General features: G+C 38.3%; 1 protein-coding gene across 26 annotated transcripts in view; it reads right to left on the bottom strand.

Annotated features, from left to right (window-relative positions):
• NEB (nebulin) overlaps positions 1-17,347 on the bottom strand; it is a 194,936-nt gene that overhangs the window by 79,346 nt on the left and 98,243 nt on the right. For all 26 annotated transcript variants that reach the window (XM_030579866.1, XM_030579881.1, XM_030579874.1 and 23 more), the window contains 16 exons: positions 17,068-17,271; positions 16,336-16,440; positions 15,567-15,674; positions 14,284-14,595; positions 13,061-13,264; positions 11,138-11,242; positions 10,870-10,977; positions 9,914-10,225; positions 8,420-8,623; positions 8,112-8,216; positions 7,094-7,201; positions 6,032-6,343; positions 5,148-5,351; positions 4,011-4,115; positions 1,890-1,997; positions 834-1,145 (listed from right to left, as the gene is read on the bottom strand). In XM_030579866.1, the coding sequence (XP_030435726.1) occupies positions 834-1,145; positions 1,890-1,997; positions 4,011-4,115; positions 5,148-5,351; positions 6,032-6,343; positions 7,094-7,201; positions 8,112-8,216; positions 8,420-8,623; positions 9,914-10,225; positions 10,870-10,977; positions 11,138-11,242; positions 13,061-13,264; positions 14,284-14,595; positions 15,567-15,674; positions 16,336-16,440; positions 17,068-17,271 (2,916 nt within the window). The remainder of the gene's footprint in view (positions 1-833; positions 1,146-1,889; positions 1,998-4,010; positions 4,116-5,147; positions 5,352-6,031; positions 6,344-7,093; positions 7,202-8,111; positions 8,217-8,419; positions 8,624-9,913; positions 10,226-10,869; positions 10,978-11,137; positions 11,243-13,060; positions 13,265-14,283; positions 14,596-15,566; positions 15,675-16,335; positions 16,441-17,067; positions 17,272-17,347) is intronic.

Raw genomic sequence — 17,347 nt, 5'->3', positions numbered from 1 at the left:
TAGCAAGGTAGTGTACTGCACTGCTCCAGGAGCAGATCAAACAGAGTTGTAACTCTCATTGTCACAATTTCCTCTTGGATTTCCCTTTACTTTAGGGAAGACCTAATCTGCTACCTGTATAAGTTGACACAGATGCTCTGGCCAGTGAATCTGGAGGAAGAATGGAATTAAGGCTCCACCTAGTCCTTGTCCCTGCCTGCCCACTAAATTAGAAAAGAGGAAGTGACCCGAAGCAGGCTGCTTTCTCCCTCTCTCCCTCCCTCTATCATTCTGTGACCAGTGATGGAGATTGTCCTCACAGGGAAATAAGAGCATAGAACAAGCCACATTCTTGCCCAAAATAAACAATTTCTCTTGTACAGCCATACAAGAGAAAGTCAGACAAGTAGAAAAATAAATTGTATTTGTACTCTCTTAGTTTAAACTAAATGAATTATATCACCAGCTTTTATTTCTGCTACATAATTTCCCTGCAGTGCAGAGAACAGCGCAATAAAAACAGTTGTTTTGGTCTTAAATCCACCATACAATGTTCAGTAATACTTTTTTTGTGGCACCTTCCTTTAAAGGCTCCTTGCCCTAAATGAATGCCTCTGGCACATCCTGTTTTGCAAAAGATAAAAAGCATCCAGGTGTGAACCAGAAAGTGCCAGAAAATGTCAGACAGAAGGGGAAACATTTTTTAAAATATAAGTAAAAATATTCCAATGGTAAATGCCTGGTAAATCATTCATCACATATTTCTGGTTAAAATCTAGTGTGAGTTTGGGTATCCTCTTTCTAGACAAAATGTAGTTCTTGGGAATTATTATGTACTATACAGATATACTCACATCACTCTGTAACTCATAGGCTTTCTTAGCTTGGATCACATCATTCTGGTCTGGCAGACATGTCCACTGATGCAGGTAATTGCGGTAATCCACATCACTGACCAATGTCTGACATTTCTTGGCCTGCACGATTCCCAGCATATCCACTGGGCTGGTGTATTTGGTCTTCGATTTCTCAAAATATTTCTTGTACTCTCTGTCACTCTGGATCTTGGCCGCATGAATGGACCACACCAACTTGGGATCATCCTGAAGGCTTTGGAATCCGACATAGTGGCCTAATTGCTGGCGGTAACCTGTTTTGTATTTGTACTAATAATACATTTGTAAAAAACAGAAATCAAAGAAATAAAAACAAATGAGCATTTTCATCAGGCATCTAAATATATATAAATATATGTATAAATGCTTCTGCAACTGCAGTTTAAGGTGTCTATGTTCTGTTTCAGTTGTTAAAATGTAAGTAAACTAAAAAGATTGTCTCTTTACAAGACCTCTTCTTAAAGGCCAGATCCTGCTTCCATTGAAGTAAATGAGAATCTTTCAGCTGACTTCAGCAGAAGTTAGATCAGGTCATAATTCCTGTAAGCTAGCTCTATATGTGTTTTATAGAAAGAAGCACATATTAAAAACATTTTTCCACCATTTTTCTGATTCAAAAGTTTCAGAGGGTTGGAGAAATACCCAAGACTTCTGATGCATTTCAGGACCTTACCTGAGCCTCTGCAAAACAGAGGAGAAATATTTAGTTACCTGAACTATTTCCAAAATAATTCAATCAACTCTCACTTTACATAATCACTGGTCGTTTATGATCTACTTTAATTAATCGTACTTAGTGTGAAACTGCTATGATTTGACATTTTAAAAATCATTATAAGACACAACTAAGATTATAAATAATATAAAATATACTACTCATTGTTAAAAACCTATGCATAGTTCTAAAACAAATTTTTTTGAATTGGCTATTGATATAAATACATTTCTAGTGTTTTTAATAAGAAAACTACATTAGCTTTACCCAAAATAAATAAATAAGATGTAAGACTGTACCTCACTAGCAATGTCTCTAGAAGCCTTGGCATGTGTTATTTCAATGGCATCAGCTCTTAAATCATAACCTTTTTCCTTGGCTTCTTCCCAGCTTAGTTGATACAATTTCTGTGGATGAAGTGAATATGTTAACATGCACATATACAAATAGTGTAAATATTTTTCATAGACAGTAATCAATACAAAATTAGTTCAAATTACTCATAATGGAATATAAAATTTGTATATATATTTTTTAAATTTAAAAAATCCCCTTTAAAATCCAGTATGTTCCTCTCTGTGGATCACTCTCACAGCTGTCTGTGAGGGAGCATAAGTTATGGTTACCAAAGGTTTACTTGTGCTAAAATACATTTACTAAGACACATCTGGCCCTAAGTGAAAAGAAAGAATCTATCCAAAGACTATAAACTATTGAGACTAAGGCTTACAGATCAAGCCGAACACTGTTAGAGTTCTTTAATCACTGATGTGTTCCTTTTATATGGTAGAAAGTTACCTTCCTCCCAAAAGTTCATTTGGGTACAATGGTCCCAGTTTATTCTGTGACGTTGCACTCTACATGATTTTATAAAAATATGCTAATGAGTGAATATAATGTAACTGGAATATGCTTCATGCAAAAGGTCTCTTGTAAAGTATCATTACAAAGCTTATAATCTACTGAGTGTGGTCATCCTATTTGTATAAATGTATCACTCTTGTATCTGAAACTAGAAATATAAAATATAACTCTGAAGGCCTATTGTAATTATGCAAAGTGTGGGCCATTAATGGCTGTTTGGAATCTTGATGGCTCCCATCAACCAGAACAATTGACTGTGGATGGCTCTGTTTGCACGCAAGCCTTTCTGTGAGTCAGGCTGGGAGACATGAAGGCTTGAGGTCTTACAGTGACAGGCAATCATGTCACTTGAACTGGAATCCATCTTTAACCTGGTGCTTTTCCATTGAGAAGGCAGAGTGGGGGGGGGGAGGGTGGAAACCCAGAGGGACAAAGAATTCCTGCCTTATGCAAAAGATATATAAATGGGTGGAACAGAACAAAGTAAAGAGCCATCATGAAGAATCCCCTAGCTACCACCTGAGCTGGAACAAGAGCAGTACCAGGGGAAAGAATTGTGCCCAGGCCTGGAAGGTGTCCAGTCTGAAGAAAAAATGTACTGAAGGGTAAGATTATCTGTATTCAGTTTGATTAGACATAAATTTGTGTGTTTTATTTTATTTGGTGACTTACTTTGTTAGAATCATAGAATAGCAAGGTTGGAAGGGACCTCAAGAGGTCATCTAGTCCAACCCCCTGCTTAAAGCAGCACCAATCCCCAGACAGATTTTTGCTCCTAATCCCTAAATGGTCCCAGCAAGTACTAAACTTACAACCCTGGGTTTAGCAGACCAATGCTCAAACCACTGAACTATCCCTCTCCCCTAGTTCTGGCTGTCACTATTTGAAACCATTTAAATCCTACTTTTTGTATTTAATATCACTTTTTACTTATTAATTAACTCAGCGTATGTATTAATACCTGGGTAGGCAAACAGCTGTGCATATCTCTCTGTCAGTGTTATAGAGGACAAACAATTGATGAGTTTACCCTGCATACAGGGTAAAATAGATTTATTTGGGTTTAGAACCCACTGGGAGTTGGGTATCTGAGTGTTAAAGACAAGAGCACTTCTGTAATCTGCTTTCAGGTAAGCCTACAGCTATCAGGGGATGTGATTCAGATCTGGGTCTGGCTAGTGAGTCTGGTTCAAACCAGGCAGGGCACTAAAGTCCTAAGCTGACAGGGCAGGAAGGCAGGGGCAGAAGTGGCATCACATCACTTGGCAGCTCCCAGGAGTGCTTCTACGATCCAACCTGTCACATAATTCGTGTTATGTTGATGAATATCTCTCACAAGTTAATTCATTTGGAATTTAGATATTTACTTTAGCTACTTCTATGGTTTATAATGGAGCAGGTTTTGAGCTTTGAATAGGATAGAGAATTACATTAGAACATACATGTCAGACCCTGGCTTGAGTTATGACTGAGTGGACATTATCTCGCTTTGCAATGTGGAATTTGATATGTATTTTTGGAGAAATGCATTTATGATTTTTACTTTAATATCTTACCTTACTGATGTTCAGAGCATTGATTCTGGACTGCAACATCTCAGAGGTATCAGAAGGAAGGGTAAACTGGGTCTTCTCTTTATCCCAAACCTCCCGATATAAAGCCTAAGGACAAAGCAGTCACAGAGATATTTAGTACAATGTTGAGAAACTTATTTTCACCCTTTCTGATATATATCTGATCTCATCTTGGACAGTTGGTCCAGCTCCCATTGAATCCAATGGCGAAACTCCCACTGAGGCAACATAAACAGGACTAGGCTACTTTTTACTGAAATTGAACAAAGACATAGGGTCTAAATTAAGCCCTTTTGGATTCTGAATAATCTCCTTTTGGTTAATTCATTTTTCCCCAAAAATGTTCCTCTCTAAAGTTTTCCCTCATTCTCCAATTCACACTAGATTGGGAAGTAAATTCATCCATTCTTTGGCATAGCTGTACTGTGAAGGACAAGACTAGCTATTCAGTTTTAAACTATATGTATTAGCTCTATGAGCTAAGATCAAGTGTTTTATTGGGTTTGATAGGTTACTTTTGGCAGGATCCTCTTCTAGTTGAGGTGACTGCTTTATTTAATGTGTTTAAATACATAAACTTAGTCATTTTGTTGCACTGTTCACAAGGGGAAGCACTGAAGTTATTTTGAAAATTAATTTTATACATATATATACTATTTTATATTACTTATAAATATAACACTTTAAAGCGGAGAGACAGTTTTATGCAATAGAGAAACCATAAACTGTTCAATCTTCCTTTTTGAAGGTTTATTCCAATTTACTTCCCTGTTAATAGGTAGACTCTCATTGACTTCAGTGAGAGAGATATTTGCCTCCAAATGCCGGGGGAGATAGTCAGAACTATGGTCTGGAACTGGTAAATTGTTTTAATAATTGTTTGATTATTTGTTTGAAATAAATACTGTGCAATAATTTGAATTCCTTTCAGTGATAGGGTTTCACATTACCCTGTTTATTCCTTCATTAATAGTTACTAGGGAACGCCTACTTTTAAAACCCTGGCAGTCTCTGGCAGCTCAAATTCTATATAAAACATACTGTTTCCTCTTTTTATTTTAAATAATAAAATACAATATGCACAGGGACACTCAAGCACAAATGTAACACTTTTCTTACGCCACTTTGATTCAAAGAATTAGTCTTCGCCAGCACAATCTCTGGTGTGTCAACAATACTGGTGAATTTCAGTTCATCTGGTCGCGTTCGATACAATCTGTTATTCAGGAGCTCTTGAGCTTTCTTCACTCTATCCACATCTACTGAGCCATCTGGCATCCAGCCAATGCCACGCAGCCATTCCAGGTCGGACTTGTACACATTCTACAAACAAACATAATTGCATTATTAATTATATATGGCTAGCGTGTGAGTTTATTCTCAGCGCATCGCCAGGGGCTACTTTGCACTGCCCAAAGAGCAAACCACAAAGGGAACTGACTGTCACACAGCAGGACTGTAATCAAATAACCCTGACTCTTAGTCTCTTGAAAACACTCCCTGCTTTCTTACAAATTGATTTCATGAACATTCCAAAACTGGGAATAGATAAACTGGAGTCATAACGGATGCCTGCATCAGCATCATGATCCCTCTGTAGTAAAGAGTTCATTGATGATACATAATTGCTAAGGCACAAACGAAATGCTTCAAAGAAAGCAAACAAATCCTTGTCAGTCTTCACACCACATTCCCCCACATATAGGCACAAACTCAGTAGAAATTTACTAATGCATAAAAAGTACAACAGTGTTACCAAGGCAACTGTTCAAGTATGTTCAAAGTCACCACAAATAAGCACTGTGGGAATTCACAGCTAGGACCGACATTTGGGAAAAAAAAAATGAATACAACCACTGAAGAGCTGGTGAAGGAAGGAGAAACTGCAGAAAGCGTTGGGGTGATTATCATCATGTCACTGTGATGTGCCTACAGAGCCTTATATCTCAACAGTTACTAATGTGGCATCCCCCAACTTGTATATACTGTACAATCCTACTTACATCACTTTGTAGATCATAGGCCTTCCTTGCCTGGATCACATCATTCTGATCTGGCAGACATGTCCACTGGTGCAAATACTGACGGTAGTCAACTTCACTCACAAATGATTGGCATTGCTTGGCTGCTTGGACAGATACCATATCAACTGGTATAGTGACCCTGGCCTTTGAACTGTGATATGCCTTCCTGTACTCTCTGTCATTCTGCATCCTCATTACATGTGCAGCCCATGACAATTTGGGATCTTCCTTTGCAGTTCGGCATCCAATATAGTGGCCTTTCTGTTTCTCATGGGTTTCCTTGTATTTGTACTAATAAACATAGAAAGTAAAACATTAGCAGAAACAGTCGTAAATTGCAAGTCTACATGTTCTAAAGCAACTAGTGTTTATGTTTGTCCAGCTTGGGAAGGGATTTTAAAGGGTACTAGATCAGCACTTCTGAAATTCAGGTCCACTGTCCAGTGTCTCACGTTGGGCCCCCAAAAACTGATTCTCCAAATCACCAACAACTCTGGAAAATGTGGTCCATCTATCTTAACAGTTTAAAACCATGATAAAAGAAAAATACTTCAGAAGTCCCTCACTAGTTACAATACACAGATATTCCAATTGCTTGATAAGGTTTATAAGCAATGCTATATTTTAGATTTGAACAGATAACATGAAAGCAGTAATGACAAAAATAACATCCTTGAATTCTGTATTGGAAGCAGCAGAAATAGAGTCTGTGCTTCAATTACTGAAAATGTTTGGTGGCTAAAAGTTACAGTGTATTGCAAAATAGCTCTCTGAACCTACTTTGATACCACAAATACAAAATACAATGTTCAGTTATCATTAATATTTTACCAGTAGCAAACTTTAAGTTCTATTAGAAAGAGAGGGTCAAGACAGGATTTAAAATAATGCAAATATACAAGATAGCGTGCTGTTCAGATATGAGTACACAACAGCTTTGAACTGAGCTTAGCTAGCTACACAGCTGTCTGCTGTGTTTGATACGAGGATGAATGTCCATGGCCTTTCATAGAAATGAAAGGGAGGGAACAGAGATTGTACCTCACTCGCAATATCTCTGGAAGCTCTGGCATGTTTGATAGAAATGGCATCGGCTCTTAAGTCATAATCTTTCATCTTGGCATCTTCCCAGGCTTGCTGATAATGTTTCTGTCATCAAAATCAAAGATACAATTTTAGAATTCATTTTTCTCATAAATCATATTTTCCCTAGATTTATAGCATGGATGTTTTCATTTGATACTTACAGTTTTGTGGGTTACAAAAATTATTCCTATCTCTTGAACTGATAATTAATGCATACGTGTCATGATTTATTATATAGATTCCAAATCTGTACTCTGATCCACAGAGTCATGTGCCCACCTGCAGTCCCACTGACTTCAGTGAAACTCTATATGTCGAAGGATGCCCCCACATATAGCATATTGCAGGAATGTGGCCTTAGATGCAGCATATCAGATCCATTCACACTGTGGGCATCACTGATATTTGCTGCATGGTATTCTGGCCTATAATATCTTTTTCAAACCCCAAACTTCCCAAAGGAAGTTGTCATAAAGAGGACAATTCAGGCAAGGGTATATATTATACTTTCAAATCCCACTTTTCTTTCTTTTCTTATCAACACATTACATGTTTAACTAGACAGTCAATATGGTGATCTAGATGTTATGGTGATACACTCTATTTATGAATAACAAATAGGCAACAAGTCCGTGTTTTAGATCTTGGGTCAGAATCACTGCTGGCATAAGTGGGTGAACAAAAGGAGACAGAGAGAGAGGAATGTCACTGATCCCCGATTAATTAATCTGGTCCATTGTGCTTCATGAACATTGTGCTCATTAAACCATATTATGCTGCTTAAATGAATCACAATAGTTCTTCATCTACATTCTAAAATACAAAACAGTACAAAAAACAAAGATAGTAAATCTGTGCTTATGTCAGAACCCGGAAGTTCTTAATAAGAGTTCTGAAACAGGGCATGCTAAAAATGATGCATGTGGCAATGTTCATTTCAATAAACATTACATATTTTAATTGAAGATCTTACATTGCTGATGTTCAGAGCATTGACTTTGGATTGCATCATCTGAGGGGTGTCAGCAGGTAGCGTGAACTGTATCTTCTCTTTATTCCAGGCTTCACGATAGAGAGGCTAATGAGAAAGTAAAGACGACATTATTCAATTACAGTGTGAAAGATGCTGTACTATGTTACTTTCTAATTAACTGATCTCATGGTATGAACTATTATGTACATTAGGAATTCTCATTTTATGATTTTTTAAGGCAAGTGAAGGATAAACAAAAATGACAGCATGAATGCAGAAAACTTATGGTAACATAAAAGCCAGCTAACCTCACTGATCTGCTTAGAATTGATTTTAGCCAGGACAACTGGCAGTGGGTCAACAATGCTAGTGAATTTCAATGTGTCTGGCCGCTGACGGTATAATCTCTCATTCAGGAGTTCCTGGGCTTTCTTCACTCTATCCACATCCACAGAGCCATCTGGCATCCAGCCAATGCCTCGCAGCCATTCCAGGTCTGACTTGTACACATTCTACAAACAAATAAAAAATATAATTACAGAAAAAATTTCAGATACAAAACCTAATCTGTCCCCTATGCATCCAACAAATAGAGCAGAATTAGGATGGCATCCCCATTATCATAATTTTTCAGGCAACTGGTAAGTTTGAATAAAGTTCTGCAATTCCAATTACCACCTCAACATTCAAATATGAGTATTTTACCCACAATTGAACTTGGCCTCCCCAAGAGAGGCTGGAATTTGGAGAAGCCCAGATTCTAATATTCTAGAGTGCTCTCAACTGAAGAGAAGCATCCATAGCTTTACAAGCATTCACCATTAATCTATTTGCACATGTGATTACTAATTGGCAAGTGTAATCATGGGAAATGCATTCACAAATTAAACTGGAAATTACAAAAGCACATTGGCCTTAATCCTGCTAGTCCTAACATTGTGTGCAACAACAGGGAGCCTAAGCTTGTTGTGTTCCAGTGCAAGTGGGAGCAAAGTCTGTGAGTTAGAGAAAGCAAAGTTAAGCATTAGACATAGTCCTCTGCACTAAGTGGAACTCTCAAGCTACTTGTGCACCTTCCACCCCACTCTCAAAAGCACAAGGAAAAAATGGATCAGAATATGGTTAGAGAATGAGTGTGTCAAAGGAGACATCCATTATACAATTCATACTCAGGTCTTACTCTTTCTAATAGTCAGGATTAATTTGGCAGCTCCATGCCAGTACATTTTTAATACAGAATAGGGTTTCTCCAGAGTTCTCACTCCTACAGTTACACATAAAACGCTCTGCGGGTGCAGTGTTTGAAAGTAAGCCTTTTGCATACACATTTTCACTCCTAACTTGCCTGGAAATCAAGTGGAGCAGGTCAGGAATTTTCAATCAGAATGATTTTCTGATGGAAAATGCTCTTTTCACATACTCAAAAATTTCTGGGGGAAACTTTAAATTTTGCTGGAAAAGGACAGCTCATTGGGTGCCAGCCTCGAAGGCTCTGGACAATTTCACTTTCTGCCTGGGGAGAAAAAGTGAAATTGACAAGAACCCAATAGGCAAGGCCAGCAAGCAGAAAAAAAATCTGTCTTGATTCTCTCCAGATGGTATTTTTCTTGAAATTCCTTCCTGTGAAAAATTTCACCTTTGACTTTTCATCCTCATTTGGAGCAAAAAATGTTGTTTGCAAGATCAGGTATATAATGGACAAATTCTACTCTAAAATGTTTGAATAGATATTTGCACGCGCACACACACACACACACACACACCCCCCAAAAGACTTATTTTGCATTTATTTTTTTACTCACATCACTCTGCAACTCATAGGCCTTCTTAGCTTGGATCACATCATTCTGGTCTGGCAGACATGTCCACTGGTGCAGGTAATGGCGGTAATCAACATCACTGACCAGTTCCTGACATTTCTTGGCCTGCACAATTCCCAGCATGTCCACTGGGCTAGTGTATCTGGTCTTTGATTTCTCAAAATATTTCTTATACTCTCTGTCACTCTGGATCTTTGCTGCATGCATAGACCACATCATCTTTGGATCATCCCGTATGGTGCGGGCTCCAATATGGTGACCTCTCTGTTTCTCATATGCTTCTTTATATTTATACTATTGAAAACAGAAACAGTTCAGTTACGTTTTACATATTCATGGAAAAGTGAATAATGGACCAGATCCTCAGATGCATAATTCAGTTTTGTTCTATTAACGTCAAAGCAGCTAGGCCAATTTATATCAGCTGAGGACACGGCCTACTTAACATGAGGCAAATCTGATACAAAATGAATACAAATTAGCACATAGTTGTAAAGATAGCAAAATAATCATCAGTGATCAGTACTGTCTCAGTTTAATAGTAATATAAGAACAAAAATAATTTATCGCAGACAAATATCCTTGATTCAGAGGTTGAAAACCCTAATATCCCCTCACTCCCTGTATATCAGTAATATCATGTGATATGTTAATATTTATAATATATATTTCTAGGTTGGTTTGTTTAATGTCAATGATTTTAATGTTACACTCTCTTCAGTGTGAAGTTGGATATTTTTCTGCACTTATCTGTTTCCATGGTGTTCATTTTTTAAACCAGAATTTGATACACTTGTATTTTTAAATTATTTATTATTTTATTCCTATGTTTTGTCATTTGAAAGAATGCATATTTTAATTATTTCACAAGTTTACTAAAAATGAGAAAAACCCTTAATATACAGTTAAAATGATAGATTGGCAGAAGCAGCACATACTTCACTAGCAATATCTCTTGATGCCTTTGCACTCCGAATTGGAATTGCATCAGCTCTTATATCATAATCTCTCATCTTGGATTCTTCCCAACCTTGTGTGTAAAGTTTCTATAGAGAGGAAGACAAAATATGCGAGATGAAAATATAGTACTATACAAATTATTATAGAGAAAATGAAACCACACATTAAAAGAGATTCTTTAAAAGTGAAATGAATGCTTACCTATTTCTGATTTTGTATTTGATATATTTTTTAAAACATTCTTACCTGGCTGACGTTAGCTGAATTGGCTTTTGCCAACAAAATCTCCGGAGTGTCTGGCATGACATGAATTGTGGATTTGTCAGCATTCCAGGCTTCTGTGTATAAACGCTGTGGAAGGGGGGAGAACAGTTTTTAAAAAGATTTTAATGAAACATTTAAATAAACACAGTTTTTGCAAGTGGAAGGAATTCATACTTTAAATCTACAGTGTTTTCAAACAAAAAGTAAATTAGGCTTATAGGTGAATTTACTCCCATGTGTCTTAATATCAAATAATTTTATCAGCCAGCTTTCATAGCCAAAATATGGCTATACAATACATTTAGCACAATTAGCCTACATCTCATCTAATGTCCATTGCAGCCAATGGGGAGACTCCGACTGATTATGGTGAGCTCTGGTTCAGGTCCCTGATAAATACAACTGTGAAGCTTGGGCTGAGACTCAAAGAAAGCTAAAGGTACATACTAGAATTGCATTGCCTGCTTGTGCCCAAAGAATTCTGCACACCTGGAGAAAATACAGTAAAACTGAAAGCAACAATTAGCAAAAGTCTACAAAACCAAAGCCTTGAACCAGAACATGGCATATATATAGCCAACTTCTGAACACATACCTACAAAACTAAGACCCACCCACTGAAAATACCCTAATAAATCAACAGGGACAGTTTGAGCAAATCTTTAATCCTCTGATACATTGTGATCTCCAACTGCAAAACCCAACTGGGTGACTTTCTCCTCCTTATTATGCCCCAATCTGCTCTGCAACGTTAATTGGCTGATTCAGCATTGCTGGCAGGCTGTATTGGGAGAAGGATTGTATCCGGGACTCTCTGGAATATATTTTTAGGGAGAAGGAGGAAGAGACAATTTGTGATGTTAATTACTCTACCCAGGCTACTATAAATGGGAGGCAGCCTTATTCCCTAGGGGACACAAGCTCTTGCCTCTGAGCTCTCAGCTGGCATACAGGAGGTGGTCCTCCAGTCTACACCATACAACACAATAGCGTACATAACAGATGTCTCACTATTCTATATAGGTTCGTATACCATGCTCATCACTGCAATATCTGAGTGCCTTCCAGTAATCATTCAGCAACGTGTTGCTTAGCATTGCACCTTGTCCCAGATGGGTGTGCCTCTTATTTGGGTACACTATATTTGCATGTTTTGCAGCATTGTCTGAAATGGTTCTGCAATCTGCAAACAACCTCAGCCTTGCTTAGTAGGTCACTTTCCATAAAGGAGTTCTGGCATATATTGAGTTGAGAGTTTTTAAAAATAAAAAACCCTATACAGTACAGCCAATCTGAAACTGGTGGGGAGAAGGAGGAATAGAAATTCACAAACAATTTTATTTCTGTTTTTAATCAACGATTGATTTTGATCCAATTTTCTGACCAGCTGTATTAGGCAGCCAGTGCAGATAACAGAGCACTGGGGTAAAATGCTCTAATACCAGTTAGAGGCCTTGTACATAGCCTTAGGCACCACTTAACCCCCAGATTAAGACCATAGCACATGAAGCATAAGGTATGTAGAGTGTCACATGTGGAACCTGGGCTCTGGAGTGAACATCCTCCTCTGTGGGAAACAACACTTCATCAGCAGGCCTCTGTGTCCTGTATTAAGTCATTTGGAAATTGCAATTAAAGTATAGCTGCACAGAGACTGCATTAAAGAAATTCAGTCTGGAGGAGGAAAAACATAGATACCCTACATCTGAAAGAAAACGGGCCAACCTTCTTACCACGTGCAAAGGATCTAAAGGACTCTTGGTAACCACAGCTACCTAGCAGCAGATGCTGTCTGACATTTTGCTTCTTTGGGAACACTTACCTCTTTCAACCAAAGTGCATTGCCCATTCCGTGAACCAACACTCAGAGTCAGTAACACCTGAGGATTTTTCTGGGAGACTCACCTTGTTCATTGTCTCAGCATTTTGCTTTGCCAAAACCAACTCCAGGGAATCGGTCACACTCGTAAATTTGATTTGGTCTGGCGGCTGGCGGTACTGCTTTTCACTCAGGATTTCTCCAGCTCTCTTAACCTTTTCAACATCTATGGAACCAATGGGGACCCAGCCTGTACCCTTCAGCCATTCCAGGTCTGATTTGTAAACAGCCTAAAATTTAATTAATGGTTAATCAGTCATTTGTAGGAACAATCAAATGAATATATGAATAAATGCAACTGATTTATACACTACTCACTTCATGTAACATTATTACTACAAAATGGTCATTTGATTCTGACACTCATTCTTCCAAGATAGATAAAATAATTATTACACAGCACAACGAATGGGAAAATGAAAGGACTCCACAGATGCATTATTAGGGCACCTTTGACAGATCAAAGATCAAGAAAACAGCAAGGATTTGGTGATTAAGGATCGGTAACAGTATATGGAAAATTTCACAAGCCAGTAGGGGTAGAAGCAGCCAAAGCAGAGACTACTGCATGGTGGAAGAAGTGGAGAAATTGGGGCCCAGCTAAGGCCACCCTTCCCCTGGATGCAGAACTGCACAGGGGAGACACCCCTGCATCCTGAGGGCACTAGGACCCAGACGGTGCCTATCTCAACTCCCCCTTCACTCCACACATCAGTGAGCTGCAGAGAGGAGACAGCCAGAGATTCCAGCTGGTAGGGGCTGAAGCAGCCCAAGAAGGGATCTTTGGACTTCTGGACATTCGGAAGTTTTGACTAGACTTTCTCTGGCCTGTGCTGATTGGCTGTTTGCTCCAACCCTCTCCTTCCACCTCCCAGTCTCTTCACCTGAGCTTCATTCCACACTACCCTCTCTTACCATCTTCTCACCTGCCCTATCTTCCTGACCATGTCCCCTTCTCTTTTCTTTTGATTAAGCTGATCCCTTCCTAAGTAACCCCCATCCCCACAAAAATCCATGGAATTAACATGACATTTATTGCCATCTCATTGTTTACTCTGCTTGTTTGTTCTACCCCTTCCCCTACCCTGTGTCTTTCTCACCTTCAGGTCAGGGATATCTGCTACTCTCTGTTGGTACAGCACCTAGAACAATGGGGCTCCACTCTTCGCATGTAAAACACACATCTGTGTGCAGGCATGTCAGGGTAAAATTGGGCCTATTGCATGTATTACATATATTGTGCACTCACATCACTCTGTAGCTCATAGGCCTTCTTAGCTTGGATCACATCATTCTGGTCTGGCAGGCATGTCCACTGATGCAGGTAATGGCGGTAATCAACATCACTGACCAGTGTCTGACATGTCTTGGCCTGCACGATTCCCAGCATGTCCACTGGGCTAGTGTAGTTGGTCTTCGATTTCTCAAAATCTTTCTTGTACTCCCTGTCGCTCTGGATCTTGGCTACATGCATTGACCACATCATCTTAGGATCATCCTGGATGTTGCGGGCTCCCACATGGTGGCCAAGTTGCTTGCGATACCCTTCTTTGTATTTGTACTAAAATAAAATATATTTATATTCACTGTGACAGTTTTCAATTCAGAAATGATGTACCCAACTTAACTAGAACATGCATACCCTCATGCTGGAAAACAGCATGTTACACTTTCTTTAATATGCTATTTTATTTATTTCGTTCAGAAGAAGAGAAAAATATTTTAAGATATTCTATCTTGCTATCTCCATAAACATATTACTACTAAATTTACCTACCTTATCCCTTACAACTATCTACTTACTATCTTGTTTGTGGTCTCACGTTCCTTTTAATTTTTTAGGATGCGCTCTTTCCTTAAGAATTTTATCATACAACATCTGCTGACAAATTAACATCAACTGGCACCTTTATCTTCCATTTAGTTAGGGATGCCAAGGACAAAACCAGCCTGGAGAGTGAACTGCCTTCTAACCCTTAACTGGTGTTGCCCTAGGTGAGGCATACTAGCAGAGTAGTGAAAGGGAGACTTTATTGTCAATGCTTATGGCATATCTGTTCCATGGATGACTTCAGTCACATGGGCTTTCAACACAACTTTTCAGCAGCATTAAAATCTTCTCATGGCAGAAAAAGGGGATTGTTTAGGACTGTTAATATTTTTTTTTTCTGGGGGACCTTTGAAGCATTTTATTCTAATCTTAAAAAGTAATAAATAGGTACTTTATAGAATCTCACAATGGGCCTGATCCAACACCCTTGTACTCAATGGAAACACTTCAATGGGCATAGGACTAGGCTTTATATTATTTATTTTATAACTGCAGTGTATATGTCTAAGGCATCCATCACTGTAGATCTTGATATGGTCCTTTCTCTTCAGACACAAGAAGCATGCATTATAATTATTGGACTGCAATAGAATATATTGTACAATTTAAAAGCATTTACATGGAAAAAATATAGAGCACAAATTCTGAACTCTTTCCCATAAGAAACATGTCCCTGTAGATATAACAAAAAGGTTACTTACTTCACTGGCAATATTTCTGGATGCCTTGGCAGCCTGGATTGGAATGGCATCAACACGCAAGTCACAACCTCTCTTTTTCAATTCCTCCAAGGCTAATTTGTACAATTTCTATGAGAAAGGAAACGATTTATAGTTTTATCTCATTAACCATGCACTTTATGCACCTCCCCTGTAGGTAAGCATGTTACACATTTATATAACAAAACCCATTAAATCACTAGAAAACGTGATTAATGTTCACCATGGGTAAACCTGATTTAAATATGACCCATAGCTACCTGCCCTAGGTAGTAGGAAAATGCACATTTCGAACATTTTATTGTATAAACCTGGCAAGAGTAAAGGAGTGGAAAGCAGGGGTGGTGGGAATCTAGAAGAATGAAGACCAAGAAATGGGGTGAAAGGTTTTCCCAGATGCAAACTTTTGCACTGTTGCAAATTCACATTATTTCATGAAAAACTTTTTTTCCACAAGGACACTGGCAAAATGAAAAAGGGGAATTTCCAGGTGTGTTATTGATATATGTCAAGGGTTTACTACAGGATAAGCTTCTAGTTTAATGCTGATAGTACTTTTGAAAATCAGAAGTCAGATACCAAGAAGATAACGTAAATTATAGCAAAAATCTGTCTTAACTAACATTGCTGGTCACACGTGGGACTATACAGATGAGCAGCATTATTCATATTCATTGAAAAGCCAGAGATAACAAAACGGTACTGTCCAGAGCTCATTATTTCATCTCCTCAGCTTTTTATTGTTACCCACCTCACTGCAGTTTATTTGGTTGAGTTTTGCTAGCATGATTTCTGGAGTGTCAGGCATGACATGAATTGTAGTTTTGTCTTTGTCCCATGCTTCGGTGTATAAGCGCTAAGAAGGAATGGAAATGAAAGGTAATTCAGTAATAATCTACAGTAACTATCTATCAAATCTTGTCATTGTTACTCTAGCAAAACTCCTATTTATATACCTGAGAAGAGAGGCGCATATTTGGCTCCAAATTTAGACCCTGATTACATCAGTTTACAATAATAAAAAGACTGAGGCAAACCTAAGACGTCTGGTGAGCTATTGCAGCTGACTACACACATATGCCCAAGAAACAGCGCATTGTGATATCCCGAAGAATCTCAGTAACTTGATTCTTGCTTTACATGTCCCCATTTGTACTTAGTAAGATAGGTCCTACGTACTGCTTTGCAAACATCCTGTTTTATCTCAGGACATCAACATTACTTTGAATCACGTAGGAGTTGGCAACATGTCCGTACATGGATACAAGTGTCCGTGGTAAAAATGTTGAGGTTGGTGGTAACTTTTCAAGAAACGTTGAATGGCTGAGTGACATAACTCCCCAATGTCTGTCAGTATGTACAGTAATTTTGTCAAGTGTCCACCATGTAACATAGTGGTGCTGACCCCTAGGTATTCCTAATTTTCTGTCTTTAATCATGAGTAGCACAGCACTGATGTGTTACTTATCAAATCATTACTCACCTTATTCATTGTCTCTGCATTATTCTTGGCCAAGACCATTTCTAGAGAATCTGTCACACTAGTAAATTTGAAAGTGTCAGGAGGCTGACGGTATATTTTATCACTTAAGATCTCTCCAGCTTTCTTGGCTTTTTCAACATCCAGGGAACCAATTGGAACCCAACCAATGCCTCTTAGCCATTGGAGATCTGACTTGTAGTAATTCTGTTAACAAAGTAAATACAAAATACAGTCCTTAGTTCACTTTTCCAGATTATCATCCCAGTACATTTTATCTAAA

This window comes from Gopherus evgoodei, chromosome 11 (assembly GCF_007399415.2).
Source record: "Gopherus evgoodei ecotype Sinaloan lineage chromosome 11, rGopEvg1_v1.p, whole genome shotgun sequence".
Taxonomy (NCBI): domain Eukaryota; kingdom Metazoa; phylum Chordata; order Testudines; family Testudinidae; genus Gopherus; species Gopherus evgoodei.
Note: the sequence above shows the minus strand (reverse complement) of the source record. Positions and strands in the feature narration are given on the sequence as shown.